The sequence below is a fragment of the Bufo bufo genome, chromosome 5 (genome assembly GCF_905171765.1).
Source record: "Bufo bufo chromosome 5, aBufBuf1.1, whole genome shotgun sequence".
NCBI lineage: Eukaryota > Metazoa > Chordata > Amphibia > Anura > Bufonidae > Bufo > Bufo bufo.
Window position 1 is genome coordinate 141,981,243 of NC_053393.1, and position 16,430 is coordinate 141,997,672.

The window sequence follows — 16,430 nt, forward strand, 5'->3', positions numbered from 1 at the left end:
AGAGCAAAAATGTATTAATAATTCAAACAAGAAGGAAGAGTCCCCATGCCCTTCAGCTTACAATCTATATAAGGTTGACATAAGAGTAATAAGTACTTGTTTTTTTACAATGGTCCAGCCATTATCCTATATGGTTCAGCCATTTTATATTACATGGGGTAGTACAGTAATACACATAAAGCTAAATGAGTCACCTAATGAATATCTGTGTATGAAAAGAATTGAAGTACATTAGAATGAAAGAAGCATTGGGAATAGTGTGGAATGAAGGATGTGTATTTCTGAGAAATAATGGTGATAAAAAAATAAGAGTCAAGTTATGAAATATGATGCGATCGTTTAATAAGATTTGTTTATAGGGCGCACATAAAACTATGTTACAAATTATTATGATATGTTACAAACTAAGCATGTGAGGCAAGAAGACCAAATCAGAGGCAACTGTGACCAACAGTTGCCTGTTTAAATATCCCGCCTTTAGTAAGCACATGGCCTATAAGTATTCCTAATAGGCCAACAAACTCTACTGTCAGCAGGGCTGGTTGCCACAACAGTAGGGCAACACCGGCAGTGCAGTAATAGCACAGCCAGACTCATAGTGGGAACATAGCCAGGTAAGTAAATTACACATACTGTACCTTTCTTACCTCTATTTTAGGCTATATGCACACAGCTGTGCCGTGTTTTGCAGTCTGTAAATTGCGGGTCTGCAAAACATGGATGCCGGCTGCAATTTACAGAATGGGCCACCCATTATAGAAACTACTATTCTTGTCCACAAAACGGCCAAGAAAGGACATGTTCTATATTATTTTTTTTTTTTTTGTGGGGACATGGGACGGAGATATGGATACAGACAGCACACGGATGCATCTTTTGTGGCCCTATTGAAGTGAATGGGTCCGCATCCATGGCGGAAAAAATGCGGCTTGGATGCAGACCAAAACAACGTGTGAATGAGACCTTAGGCCTGGTTCACACGAACGTATGGCTTTTATAGTTTTTTGTGGTCCTTTTTTCACGGATCCGTTGTTCCGTTTTTGAGTTCCGTTGTGTTTCCGTTCAGTTTTTCCGTTCCGTTTTTCAGTATGGCATATACAGTATACAGTAATTACATAGAAAAAATTGGGCTGGGCATAACATTTTCAATAGATGGTTCCGCAAAAACGGAACGGACACATTGACTTGAATGGAGCCACGGAACGTGATTTGCGGCCAAATATAGGACATGTTCTATCTTTGAACGGAAAAACTGAAATACGGAAACAGAATGCTTACGGAACACATTCCGTTTTTAATGCAGAACCATTAAAATGAATGGTTCCGTATACGGACCGATACGGAACACAAAAAAACGGCCCGTACACTTGCAAAAAAAACGATCGTGTGAACTAGGCTTTATACAGAAGATATTTTCTCAAGGCTGGAAAATACCTCCACATGCTGATTTGCTTCTAGGGCAAAATACAGTTGATTACAGTTACATTACATATTAAGCATTGTATGAATTATGTTCATGTTTCATGGACCATTTAGAGTTTACTTATTTTTTGTTTGCAGATTCAATTGATGGAAAACATGCCAGAAGGACTCAGTCCAGCAGCCCTTTGGGAGAGTTATTTGACCATGGGCTTGACAGCTGGACAGCATCTATATTTCCACTGTCTTTGTTCTCAATATTTGGATGTGATTCAGGAGAAGCTGGATTATCACCAATGAAGATGTATTTAGTGACTAGTGTTGTACTATTCACCTTTATGCTGTCACATTGGGAAAAATATAACACTGGGATTCTCTTTCTTCCATGGGCATATGATATCAGCCAGTTGGTGAGCTGTTATTTTTGTCTTAGTTCTACTTTCTTTCGAGACTTTCCAGAATTACACAAAAGTCTGATTAAAAGAAAATTTTCAGTATGAGGATGCATTGAAAAAATGTTTCCATGGGGACAAGCCTCTGGAGGCACTTATTTATTTTACAGCACCATTAGCTTCCACATACTGTACATAGAGAGGATAATTAAATATATAAGCTATAAAAAATTTTTACAAAACAAGCATGAGCCTACTGTGTAACAGCCTGGTACAGAAGGATAGAGGCCATGCCGATAGGGCTTCCAATTGCATGGGAATTATGTGGCAGAGGGTATATGCTGCTTATATAGTTGTGAAATTGTTCTTCGAGGGAGATGAGCAGTACCACAGGTTTTTGGAAGCCTCTTTCACCCTTTCTTTATGGCGGTAAGCATGTTGGAGGGGACACTTGCATAAATTATAAATATTAAGGGCCTACGAAGAGAACAATAGAGCTCTCATACTGTCATTTCAATTACAGTATTCAGAAAATAACATCTTCGACCCACAGCAGCAGTAAACTGACAATGTATTACCAATCTATATAGGAGGTCTTATTGGTGTTGACTACTACAGAAGGGCAATATTTTGTATTTAATTGTCAATTACATAGTACTGCCGAAATAAATAAAAAAAAGCAGAATAAAAAAATAATAATAATTGTTCGCTATGAATATTGAGTTTAGAAAAAAATACCCCGTTCTGGTGGAAGTGTCCCTTTAATGGGATATTCCCATTTTAGCCACTTATGGCTGAAATTAAAATACCTATCCCAGGGGCTGATGGTGTTACAGAAACAGCCATGCTCTTTTGCTCCTTCCATAGAAGTAAATGGGTGTTGCAGAAACAGTGTAGATGGTAGCAGAAGCTGGATGAGTATTCCCTGGTCCACAGCTCTATGGTCTGAGTACAGTAGACAAATGGCTACTAGCTATAATTATCAACAAGCTAAACACATCTCTTGCATAAACTACAGATTGTAGAGTTTCTTTGCACTTTGTTATCCCTGACTTTTACACCAGTCTTGTTTTTTTTCCAGTCAATGACTTTGGTTTACATCCTCACTGCAATAGTTGGAGTAGAGACTTTCCATAAACCAGTGCTCCCACATGTATACATGACTGATTTTTTAATTACATTCCTTGTAGGTATGTGTGCCTAATTAATCGAAATATATGTATAACAACTTGCATTGCTGATTTGTTGTAACAATGGCTGAACTTGAAAATTTATGATCAGGTTTTTGATGTAGTTTTGGAATTCAAAACCATGAATGGATTCAAAGAAAAGCAGAAGTGGATAGTGCCTGCAGCCTATCAGAGGAATGGGGAAGGGAGACGCCTCTCCTCTGCCCCGCAGCATCCCATTGTATCGCTGTCCTGAGGACGGCGATACAGATGACTATGGGGATGAGCGCTTCTGAGCAGGGCCGCGCCACCTGGGGCGATCTCCTCACTTTGCTTAATTGGCGGTGCGGCTCTGCTGGCGCCCCCTAAAATTTTGCGCCTGGGGCAACGGCCCCCCTTGCTACGCCACTGCGATTCTAGGGATAAGTATTGGACCCAAAGGTGGCATCGGCACCTATCGGACATTGGTGGCATATTCTAGCGATATGCCACCAATGGCTGAGCTGGGACAACCCCTTTGATCACCATACAGGTGAAGATTTTTGCTATTCTTCATGTTTCAGTTCCTCACTATTTTTTTATATGTCTTTGCTATAAGTGAATGTTTGTGGATATTTGTTTACAGCAGAGGTTGGAAATCCCTACATATCTAGTGCCGCTCTCATCTGAGAAGGGAATACAATTGTGTCAAGTCGAGACAAAGCTATGCGAGTGAAACAACCTAGACTGTAGAGACATTAAGGCAAACTAGCAAAGAGAGATTTGCTCTGCTGCTGCTGATGTATTTAGCTCACAGAGTATCATCTAGACTTGATACAATTGGATCCACTTTGCAGTTTAACCACATAACAATTTTGCTTAAACTCTGCTGGGACTTGAGAAATTAACTTAATAGTTCAGCACTAGCAGAGCTTGGGCAGCAGGAGCTGCTCATAGCTTGGGAATGGTAGCAGATAGAGATGTCTTTGGAGTCAGGAGTGAAAGCTGTGAAACTCGCTTTTAGGCCTCATGCACACGACCGTATTTTTTCACGGTCCGCAAAACGGGGTTCCGTTGGTCCGTGATCCGTGACCGTTTTTTCATCCGTGGGTCTTCCTTGATTTTTGGAGGATCCACGGACATGAAAAAACAGTCGTTTTGGTGTCCGCCTGGCCGTGCGGAGCCAAACGGATCCGTCCTGAATTACAATGCAAGTCAATGGGGACGGATCCGTTTGATGTTGACACAATATGGTGCAATTTCAAACGGATCCGTTCCCCATTGACTTTCAATGTAAAGTCAGGAGTTAATATACCATAGGATCGGAGTTTTGTCCAATCCGATGGTATTTTTTAACTTGAAGCGTCCCCATCACCATGGGAACGCCTCTATGTTAGAATATACCATCGGATTTGAGTTAGATCGTGAAACTCAGATGCGACAGTATATTCTAACACAGAGGCGTTCCCATAGTGATGGGGACGCTTCAAGTTAGAATATACTGAGAACTGTGTACATGACTGCCCCCTGCTGCCTGGCAGCACCCGATCTCTTACAGGGGGCTGTGATCCGCACAATTAACCCCTCAGGTGCTGCACCTGAAGGGGTTAATTGTGCATATCATAGCCCCCTATAAGAGATCAGGGGCTGCCAGGCAGCGGGGGGCAGACAACCCTCCCTCCCCAGTTTTAATTTCATTGGTGGCCAGTGCGGCCCCCCCCCCTCCCTCCCTCTATTATATTATTTTCATTGGTGGCACAGTGTGCGCCCCCCCGCCCTCCCCTCCCTCTATTGTATTATTTTCATTGAGTTTTCACGAAGTGTCATCAATATCAGATTGACGATGGTCCAACTCTCGCCGATCAGCTGTTTAAAGAGACTGCATCGCTCTAGCTTACTGTATTTGCTCGACATCGACAGTTGTAATTACAGATCCTCCGTCTCATTCATTTGAATGGGAAGGAGCAGTTGTAGTTAGACTCCGTTGACAAAGGAGCTGTAATGAAACCTGCTCACCGCTGCAATGTCAACGGCAAACAGGTTAACAGTGAAGAGAATGCAGCGCTTGCAGGATCGGTGGGGGTACCGGGAGTCAGATTATCGCCAATCTGACTGGACAACCCCTTTGAATTGCTTCAATCCTACAGAAGTAGATTTTCTAATAAATTTCATATGTAACTCTACAAAATATACTGCAGTTGCACTATCCCTACACTGCAGCAGTTCAGGGGCACTTTGAGGCAATTGTCCAATCATAATTATAGTTAACTAGAATACTTGAAATCTATTCTTATCAATTTTAGAAATCTAAACACCTTTTAACAAATATTTGTTCCTTATTTTTTAGGATGCAGTTTACTAATCGCCCTTCCCCAGACATTGTATAATATTGTTATGTAAGTTGGCATTTAACATGTATGTTGAAGAGGTAAATTTGAAGAATTGTTGTACTTCACTCTATGCTAAATGTATACAGTAGCTTAAATGGCATCTGTCAGCAGATTTGTATCTATGAAACTGGCTGATCCGTTACATGTGCGCTTGGCAGCTGAAGACATCTGTGTTGGTCCCATGTTCATATGTGCCCACATTGCTGAGTAAAATGAAGTTTTAGTATATGCAAATGAGCTTCTAGGAGCAACGGGAGGAGTTGATGTTATACCTAGAGGCTCTGCTCTCTCTGCAACTGTAGCGCCCTCTTCACTTTGATTGACAGGACCAGACAGCAAAAACATTATCACACCTGGCCCTGTTAATTAATGTGCAGAGGGTGTGGCAGTTGCATAGAAAGCTGAGCCTCTAGGTGTAACAGCAACACCCTCATTGCTCCTAGAGGTTCATTTGGACATATTAAAACATCATTTTTCTCAGCAATGCGGGCACATATGAACATGGTACCAACACAGATGCCTTCAGCTGCCAAGCGCACATACAACAGATCAGCCAGTTTCATAGGTACAAATCTGCTGACAGATGCTCTTTAAATGGTTACTTACCTATATATATTTTTCACATAGCAGTTGCTAGATACATGTTGTCGGCACTCCAAGTTTATTTGAGAACAATCAACATTTAAGGGCTTGTTCACACGACCGTGTGCGGATCCGCAAAAAACGGATGCCGTCCGTGTGCCTTCCACAATTTGCGGAACGGAACAGGAGGCCCATTATAGAAATGTCTGTTCTTGTCTGCAAAGAATCTTTTGCGGACCCATTGAAATGAATGGTTCCGTATACGGACCATATGCAGAATGCAGAAAACGGCCCGTATATGGAACGCAAAATACGTTAGTGTGAACAAGCCCTAACTCAGATCTTCTGAGATCTCCAAGTGGAATAATGAATGGGTATGACACTTGAAAAACCACAGGGGGCCTCTTGGTTCCTATGATCTGTGCATGTGCAATGTTATAGACTATCACTATTAAAGACTGAAACACATCTCTATGCCAAGTCAAAAGTTTCTCAAAATCAGCGGGTCACTTTAATGTACTGTATACTGCCTCGGTACAGTTAATTTGTATATCCTGCTATTGCACAAAAATAGCACAGCTGGACCTCCTGAGACCCATGCTATAAACTTGATATAACTGGTAAAATCTTAGGTGCAGTCTGCCTATAAGGCTACTAGCTACTATGTATTCTTGTGGACAACTATTTATATATAAGTGCCTCCTAATATTATTTTTTTCTTCTAAACTGCAGGTGGTATCTCTAATGTCTTATTTCATGTTTTTGTTCTGTTTTGAACGTTGATCTATGTGCTCATACCTGTAACCAGTGAAACTCAGCCTAGAACAATGCCATTGGCTTATGTCTGCTTTGCTGCAGGTTAGGCTACATTCACACGACTGTATGTATTTTGCAGACGCAAAATGCGGATCTGCATAAAATATGGATGACGTCCGTGTGACATCCATGTTGCATCCGTTTTTTTTAGTTTTTTTTAGTTTTTTTTTTGCGGATCCATTTAACAATGCCTATCCTTGTCTGCAAAACAGACAAGAATAGGACATGCTCTATATTTTTTGCAGGGCTACGGAACGGACATACAGATACGGACAGCACACGATGAGCTGTCTGCATTTTTTGCGGACCCATTGAAATGAATGGGTCCTCATCCAATCCGCCCAAAAAAAAATGGAACGGACACGGAAACAAAATACGTTTGTGTGAATGTAGCCTAAGCGTGCGCCCTTAAGAGATGTTAAAAAAAAGAACATACATTAAGGAAAATATTATACTCAAAGGAGATGGAATTTGTGGAGATATACTGTTAAGTCAGGAACATGGAGGAGAAATTCATCAAAAGGCACACATTGTTAAATGTGGCTCATCTTTAGGCTACGTCTACACGACGACATTTGTCGCGCGACATTTTGTTGCACTAATGTCGCGCGACAATTTTTATAATGGCAGTCTATGGTGTCACACTGCAACATGCAACATGCTGCGACTGCGACGCAACAGTCGCAGAAAATCAATTTGAGATGGATTTTTCTGCGACTGTTGCGTCGCAGCATGTTGCATGTTGCAGTGCGACACCATAGACTGCCATTATAAAAATTGTCACGTGACATTCGTGCAACAAAATGTTGCGCTACAAATGTTGCAGTGTAGTTGTGCCTTATCTGCTGCGCGACTTATTGTTGTGCGACAAATGTCGTCGTGTAGACGTAGCCTTAATCCTAGAATCCTACTCGGCTTTGGGACCTTTTTTTGCAACTTTTAAAAAAGCCTGAAGTGAAACTAATTAAAAAAGCCTGAAGTGAAACTAATTAACATAGGTAACCATTTTCCACCTGCTTTTCAAAACTAAAGTAAGTGTAAAAGTGCAAAAAGTCTCAAAAACTTAGCACAAGTGACCTAAAGAAGTTGCGAAAACCCTAATTTGCAACTTTATGAATACAGAACTCTAGAATGTAGGGCGTGATAAATTCTCCCCAATGACTTTTGAGTAGGATTAATAGTAGAATTAATTAGAGAACAACATCTTCTACCTCTTCTTATGCCTGCAGAGCTTATCGCCAGAAAACCCTGCTGAAGGACTCTGTTTATGAAGGACTTTTACCATTATTTTCTCCTTCGATTTTATTTATTTTGCTTACTATATGGACAGTTTTTTCTCCATGTAAAATCCTGGACAGACAGCCAAGACTATTTTTATGGATGGTTGGTGTACTCTTTTCAAATGTGACTGTAAGTATGAGTTGGAGATGTTCTTTGTATAACAAGAAAGCAAGCATTTGTTCCCTGGACACCGGGACAGATTTACTAGTCCTATGGATGGCGTAAACTAGATGGGCAGTCTAGACCTGCACCAGATTTATAACAGTGTCTCAGGCTTGATGACAAATTTGGTGCATAGACACTTGTCTAATTTTATGCCAAATATGCAAGATGTTGCATATTAGGCCAAGCTTTTTTCCATAGAAGCCACACTCCTTTTCTGCAAAGCCCTTGAATTGTTTAGGGCAGGGGCAGATAACTGTTCTAAGGGTACTTTCACACTTGCGTTGTTTGATTCCGGCAGGCAGTTCCGTTGCCTGAACTGACTGCCTGATCAGGCAAACTGTATGCAAACGGATGTCATTTTTTCTGACTGATCAGGCATTTTTCAGACTGATCAGGATCCTGATCAGTCAGAAAAATGCCTGATCAGTCAGAAAAATGCATTGCAATACCGGATCCGTTTTTCCGGTGTCATCAGGCAAAACGGATCCGTTTTTTGTTTTTTTTTCATTTTTAAAGGTCTGCGCATGCGCAGACCGGAAGGACGGATCCGGCATTCCGGTATTTTGAATGCCGGATCCGGCACTAATACATTCCTATGGAAAAAAATGCCGGATCCGGCATTCAGGCAAGTCTTCAGTTTTTTTCGCCGGAGATAAAACCGTAGCATGCTACGGTTTTCTCTTTTGCCTGATCAGTCAAAACGACTGAACTGAAGACATCCTGATGCAAACTGAACGGATTACTCTCCATTCAGAGTGCATTGGGATATGCCTGATCAGTTATTTTCCGGTATAGAGCCCCTGTGACGGAACTATATGCCGGAAAAGAAAAACGCAAGTGTGAAAGTAGCCTAAATCTAGATGCACCAATGGCAATTTACACCAAAATGTAGGCGCACTTACATTAATAAATGTGGGCCATGACATATATAGAAAATTCAATATATGTGATATAAATTACGTAATTTACTGCATGTAATGTGAAAACTCTGATAGTTGGCCAAAGCAACCAATCAAAGCAAACAGTCAAATCTTTTCTTCCATTTTACAAATTCTATTTGAAAAGAACAGGATTCTGTTGGTTACTTTGAGCACTGTTAATTTTCTTTACTAACTTTTCTGATGTACCCCATGCAAATGACAGCTTAAAGTGGCAATAGAAAGGCAAGGAATTAAAGGGATTGTCTCTCTAGGTCCCACTCCCAACTTCATGCAGTACCATTACTGAGCTAAACATGCTGCCCTGTAGTACTTGACAAGGTTAGAAACAAAAGCCAAACAAACCCAGAACTGTACACAGTACTCCATGTGTGGTCTGACTAGGGATTTGTAAAATGGCAGGACTATGTTTTCATCATGGGCATTTATGGCACTTTTGATGCAACCCATTATCTTATTGGCCTTGGCAGCAGCTGCCTGACACTGGTTTCTACAGCTTAGTTTGCTGTTCACTAAAATTCCTAGGTCCTTTTCCATGTCAGTGTTACCCAGTGTTTTACCATTTAGTATGTACTGGTGACTTGCATTATTCCTTCCCATGTGCATAACCTTTCATTTGTCAGTGTTAAACCTCATCTGCCACTTCTCTGCCCAAACCTCCAATCTATCCAGATCCCTCTGTAGTAGTATACTGTCCTCTTCTGTGTTAATTACCTTACACAGTTTAGTGTCATTTGCAAAAAAAATTATTTTACTGTGCAAGCCTTCTACAAGATCATTAATAAATATATTAAAGAGAATAGGGCCTAATACTGACCCCTGAGGTACCCCACTAGTGACAGTGACCCAATCTGAGTGTGTACTGTTAATAACTACCCTCTGTTTTCTATCCCTCAGCCAGTTACTTACCCACATACAGACATTTTCCCCCAGTCCAAGCATTCTCATTTTATATACTTACCTTTTATGTGGTACAGTGTCAAATGCTTTGGAGAAGTCCAGATATGCGACATCCATTGATTCGCCACAGTCAAGTCTAGAACTTACCTCCTAATAGAAACTGATTAAATTAGTTTGACATGACCGATCCCTAGCCAGCAAAAAAAACTAAGCGGACGAAGGACAGCTCAGTCTGGTACTATTTCCAATATTGAGTGGGGCTCTGCAACTGTAAGTTTTAAATAAGCCAGTGGATGGGATGGGAATATAGGGGTCATTTATTATTCTGAAATACGCCCCGCTCATGCCAGGTCTAAAATTGTGGGTGTGGGCCGGCAGGCCTGTCTCATTTACCATTTTCAACACCTATTTCAGGCATAGAAAAAAGTCTAAAATGTAAGACAGCTGGGAAACTGTCTTATATTTGGAATTGGAGGAGGATCCGTCAAAGTTTTTAAGAGGCCGGCGCCTCTTCATAACTTCGGCGGATCCACCACCAGTTTATGGCTTTATTAAGACTGGCATATAAATGTGCCCCATATTTGAATTGCCATTATAAAGGACCCATGGATACCCAATTTACTGATAATCCCAGGAGAGGCTATATAACCCCTTTTTATATCTAAGGCCAGGAATGTGACAGGTGTGAATGTCTTTTGGGCCCAATTAACCAAAGAGCTTGTCTTTTTAATGCACTGAAGGCCAACGTAAGGCTTAGACCACTTTCACACGGTCAGTATTTTACATCAGTATTTGTGAACCAAAGCAAGGAGTGTGTTGGGAACACAGAAGAGGAACAAATCTTTCCATTAAACTTTTTGTCTGCATGATCTACTGCTGGTTTTGGCTTAGGGTACTTTCACACTAGCGTTATTTTCCATTGTTGAGTTCCATCACAGGAGCTCAATACCGGAAAAAAACTGATCAGTTTTATCCTAATGCATTTGGAATGGAGAGCATTCCGTTCAGGATGCATCAGGATGTCTTCAGTTCAGTCCCTCTTACATTTTTGGGCCGCAGAAAATACCGCAACATGCTGCAGTTTTCTCTCCGGCCAAAAATCCTGAACACTTACCAGAATACCGGATCCGGCATTAATTTCCATTGAAATGTATTAGTGCCGGATACGGCATTAAGTGTTCCGGCCAAACGGATCAGGTTTTCCGGTCTGTGCATGCGCAGAACTTTAAAAATGCAAACAAAAAATAAATACCGGATCCGTTTTTCTGGATGACGCCGGAGAGACGGATCCGGTATTTCAATGCATTTGACAGACTGATCCGCTTCCGGATCCGTCTGACAAATGCCATCTGCTTGCGTCAGGACTGGCGGTTCCGGCAGGCAGTTCCGTCGACGAAACTGCCTGCCGGAATCCTCTGCTGCAAGTGTGAAAGTACCCTTACAATTATTAATGTAAAATACTGACCATGTGAAGGAGGCCTTGGACCCGGTTCATGCCACAATTGCCATCTATGTTCAACGAGTATACCATATTCTACATTATGGTATTTTTTCTTTACCAAATTTCTTGATTTCAGTCAACTTCTATACATTTATTTGACAGTGCAGAGTTATTATATGCCAGATGAGTAACACCAAATCTGAAGTCTTCCATTGGCTCCTTTGGCCATTGACTCTAGTGGTCGGTCTAGCCGTGTCTGAATATCTTGGGATGCTGGAAGAGCCTACTTTCTTTGCCATGACAGCTTTTGCTACTGCAGCTCACATTCATTATGGAGTTTGTGTGGTAAGTGCTATTTTTAATAGATGGCTGTCTATAGAAACCTTAAAGGGAGTCTGTCACCACATTTGAGCATATTAGACTGATCAAATAGCGTTATATGTGCCACCCAGAACTTAAAAACGGTACCTTTGTTGTATCTAATGGAGTTTTCTTTCAGCCAAAAATGAACTTTTAAGATTCTGTAAATGCGCCCTCTCAAGTGCCCAGGGTGGCGTCTCAATCGTCCGAGCCCCAGGCAGCACCTCCTCAATGGCTCAAAACCCCGCCCTGCGTGTGCCTCTGCCCGCCCGTTTACTCTCCTCCTCTCTCCTTTTCCACTGCGGCTGCGCGGTCAAATTCGTAGCACAGTGGAAAAGGAGAGAGGAGGAGAGTAAACGGGCGGGCAGAGGCACACGGAGGGCGGGGTTATGAGCCGTTGAGGAGGTGCTGCCTGGGGCTCGGACAATTGAGACGCCGCCCTGGGCACTTGAGAGGGCGCATTTACAGAATCTTAAAAGTTAATTTTTGGCTGAAAGAAAACTCCATTAGATACAACAAAGGTACCGTTTTTAAGTTCTGGGTGGCACATATAACGCTATTTGATCAATCTAATATGCTCAAATGTGGTGACAGACTTAAATACTTAAATATCTTTTTACCTGAATCTGCATATCGATCTGCTCTATAATATGCTACCTGTAAATTGGATTGCTTTTTTAATGTCAGGTTATTATAAAAACTGCTATTCACTGGAAGAAAATGGTTTCTCTAGTGCCACCTATAGGGGAATGCCATGTATATCAATGTTTGAATCTTTAAAAAGGACCTGTCACCTGTGTAAACCTTTAAATCCATATAATTGTACCTTTATCAATTGGTGCTGTTTCCTATTACTGGTAGTCCTCCATTGCTTGTAGCCCCCCGTTCCAGAGTTGTTAGCTCAGGTGCTGATATGCTAATGAGGCTGTGGTTAGCTGAGGGGCATGCTCTGATGCTGATTAGACAGCGTCTGATCAGTGAAGATCACTCCCCCTTGGGAAATGAGTACTGGTGGTGTAACGGTCACGTCCACACACACACAGGGGAAAGGATAGTGACCACTGCGCTCCACCCTCACCCCTGGCCCTGCCTACTTGCCTCACGAGTCCTGATGACAGGGGACAACTGAACGACAGTCGCTAAGTTAGGATACGTGCAGGGAAGACAGACAAGACAAAATACGGAACATGAACGGACCGGGTCAGAACCAAGAGAGCTACGCAGTACAAAGGGTTAAGCAAAGAATGGTCAGGAGAAGCCGGGGTCAAATACCAGGAGAGTAGAGAAGTACAAGAGGAGTCCTAAGAGAGTAGTCAGGTGGGAGCCGAGGTCACAATACCAGGACGGATGCGCAGTACAGGAGGAACAGGCAAAGGATCGTCAGGGAACGGAATCAGGTGAGTATTCAGTAGTCCAACAAATAGCCAGGAACCTAGAGATTAACAGGCAACCTGTGGCTAGCAGGCTGCCTGTATTTATAGTGGGGAGTGAAGGTCATGTGACGTGGCCAGCGTCACATGACCGACAGACCAACCAGTTGAGCACCTAGTGATCAGCAGTAAAGCCGCCCTGGGAATGAGCACCGAGTGATTGAGCCACCCAGCAGTAAAGCCGCCCTGGGAATGAGGTCAAACACAGATCCTCATTCCCGCAGTGGTCACTATCCTTCCCCCTGTGTGTCTGTGGACGTGACCGTTACACCACCAGTACTCATTTCCCAAGGGGGAGTGATCTTCACTGATCAGACGCTGTCTAATCAGCATCAGAGCATGCCCCTCAGCTAACCACAGCCTCATTAGCATATCAGCACCTGAGCTAACAACTCTGGAACGGGGGGCTACAAGCAATGGAGGACTACCAGTAATAGGAAACAGCACCAATTGATGAAGGTACAATTATATGGATTTAAAAGTTTACACAGGTGACAGGTCCTTTTTAAAGATTCAAACATTGATATACATGGCATTCCCCTATAGGTGGCACTAGAGAAACCATTTTCTTCCAGTGAATAGCAGTTTTTATAATAACCTGACATTAAAAATGCAATCCAATTTACAGGTAGCATATTATAGAGCAGGAATGAGGGAATGAGGATCTGATTGAGCACCGAGTGATTGAGCCACCCAGCAGTAAAGCCGCCCTGGGAATGAGGTCAAACACAGATCCTCATTCCCAAAGCTAAGCAACAGGTCTGCGGGTTATGGGGGACCGAATGCACCTTCAGAACCCCGTTACAGGTGGCCGACCCTTGGCTGACCACAGACTACTTAATAGACCCAATAACTCAGGGGTTACAAAGAAAATAAAAGTCATGGAGGAATCGGGGAAGGGGAAACGGCCAACAGATGTTGGAGGAATGTAGACTTAAAACTTTACTCAGGTGGAAGGCCCTCTTTAAAGAGCTTTGAAACTTGATTTGTTTTATCAGGCAAATCAGATACACCCATCTGTAGACAGAGCTACAAATACAGTGTTCTTTGAGAGAAATGTTCTTCATCGTGGATTCTTACAGCATAGTCATGAGCACATAGGGGCAGATTTAATAAGCCTATAGATGGTGTTAAGGGGGAATATTAATCACCAATATTTATGCAAATATCGATAATTAATATTCATAAATGGGAGGAGCCGTCTATTGATGACTCCGCCCATTTATACCTAAATAAACATAAAACACTACTGATTACCTCTGATTGCCTATACATTACACTGAACTACACTACGTACGACTTACTATCACTATACTACGGCGGCGACTAGTAAAAACACCATACACTGTATTATGAACAATAAGGAATATTTATTACACAATACAATTATACAAGTCTAACAATATGCTATATCTATATATATTCATAGATCAATGGATATGAATATATATACATACAGAAGTACACACCGCAGTATAGAAATGGTACTACAATAAACACAATACAAGCCTAACTACTCTACACAGCACAATCCCAAATTCCACCCCACACACTATCTATATAATACCATAATACATTTATACACACAAATATCAATAACCTACCCGCCTGACTAATCACTGTCCCTATGGGGTACAAGGAGTTAAACACAATGGTGGCTCTGCAGGGGATTAATACCTGCAGGCCAAGGGACACAGGGTTATGAGTTATCAGGGCAGTGGTAGCAGGGATAAGGCATTGAAGGGGTTAATGGTCAGGACTCTGCAGGCACAGGGCAATGCAGAGGTTAATGCTCTGCAGGGATTTATTCACACACTATATGTCACAGTCTAATATTTGCTTATAATTATATATATCTATATCAATGGAATAGATATATATATTTATAGCAGCACACAACAATATAAGTAACAATACACTATTACGGTACTAACTACACTAACACATTCCCCAGTCCTCCCCAACATCTAACTACAATTGTACTAATCCCTACGGGGAATAACCAGGGGTTATTACGGAACAGGGGATATGAGGGAACTACAATCCTGGGGGAACACAGGGGATATATGATTATAGGGGGACTCAGGGCAGGAGAGGTTAAGGGTAACCAAGGGTTATACAGGGGGTGACTGGGCTGCTTCCAGGGTACAGGCTCATCAAGGATTAATGCTGAGACATGAAGTCAGCAGCCAGGGGTTAGGGGATGGTTGGTACTCAGCCATTTTTCAGAGCCATGTGGCCTCTCTTCAGGGTGCAGCGCCCATGTGCCTCATTGCAGTCCAGGAATCCAAGAGAGCGCATGTCTGCCATGCTGGGGGCTTTATACCACCAAAGCAGCCCCCCCTCCTCCTTCTTCAACAGGAGGGTGATGACATCATCGTGGGGTCGTGTGACGGAATGCTAGAGCTGAAACAAAGGACTTCCTGCACAAGCTGCAAGCCCCCAGCTGCTGCTACAACATAACATCACCCACTCCCACGTCATAAACGAACCAGGCTGATCAATATATATATGTACACATATACACACTACACAACCTGGGGATACTTAGGTATATACATCCATATAGATGTTTGGGGCCCATCTACATGCATGTCCATATACACAATATCATAAATGGGCAGTAATAAGCCCACCTGCATATGGATATATTATACATAGAGATGTATGCTGACAAGGGGGCATACATACATCTCCATGTATACACCCATACCACCTGGACCGGCCCATGCAAAAGGGCCAATATACATGCATATATGTAAGGGCATATATACATATATATTTAAATCCAAACTTCCCTCAACAATCCCCCTGTTGTCGCAATTCGACAATAAACTTTGGGGAAGTGTTGGGACATATTTGCCCCCTCAACCCCCCTCTTGGTAACAGTTGAGGAAGGACTGAAGTAATATGGCCCTTAGGTACCTAGTCATCACCCATCGTGCACTAACACCTCCGACCTGCCCTTCAACGTAACCAGGCGTCTCCATCCATAGAATACACCGTCTTCTTCTCTGGAATTTACTTGCATCTTACATTATGATCCTCAGGTGTCAGCCACTCCCTATGTAGTCTATTTCTGACTCGGGAATGGCTTCACCTTCGCTGTTTTTATCACTCCACTCAGCGACCGTGTTCTTTCTCTTTGCCAGTGTTGTTCTTCTGGCG

At 42.3% G+C, this 16,430-nt stretch overlaps 1 protein-coding gene across 1 annotated transcript in view; it reads left to right on the plus strand.

Moving 5' to 3' along the window:
• The window catches only part of LOC121002432 (ethanolaminephosphotransferase 1-like), a 71,929-nt gene that overhangs the window by 39,195 nt on the left and 16,304 nt on the right, over positions 1-16,430 (plus strand). The window contains exons 9-13 of the mRNA XM_040433889.1: positions 1,561-1,829; positions 2,893-3,001; positions 5,307-5,355; positions 7,977-8,157; positions 11,635-11,817. Of these exons, the coding sequence (XP_040289823.1) occupies positions 1,561-1,829; positions 2,893-3,001; positions 5,307-5,355; positions 7,977-8,157; positions 11,635-11,817 (791 nt within the window). The remainder of the gene's footprint in view (positions 1-1,560; positions 1,830-2,892; positions 3,002-5,306; positions 5,356-7,976; positions 8,158-11,634; positions 11,818-16,430) is intronic.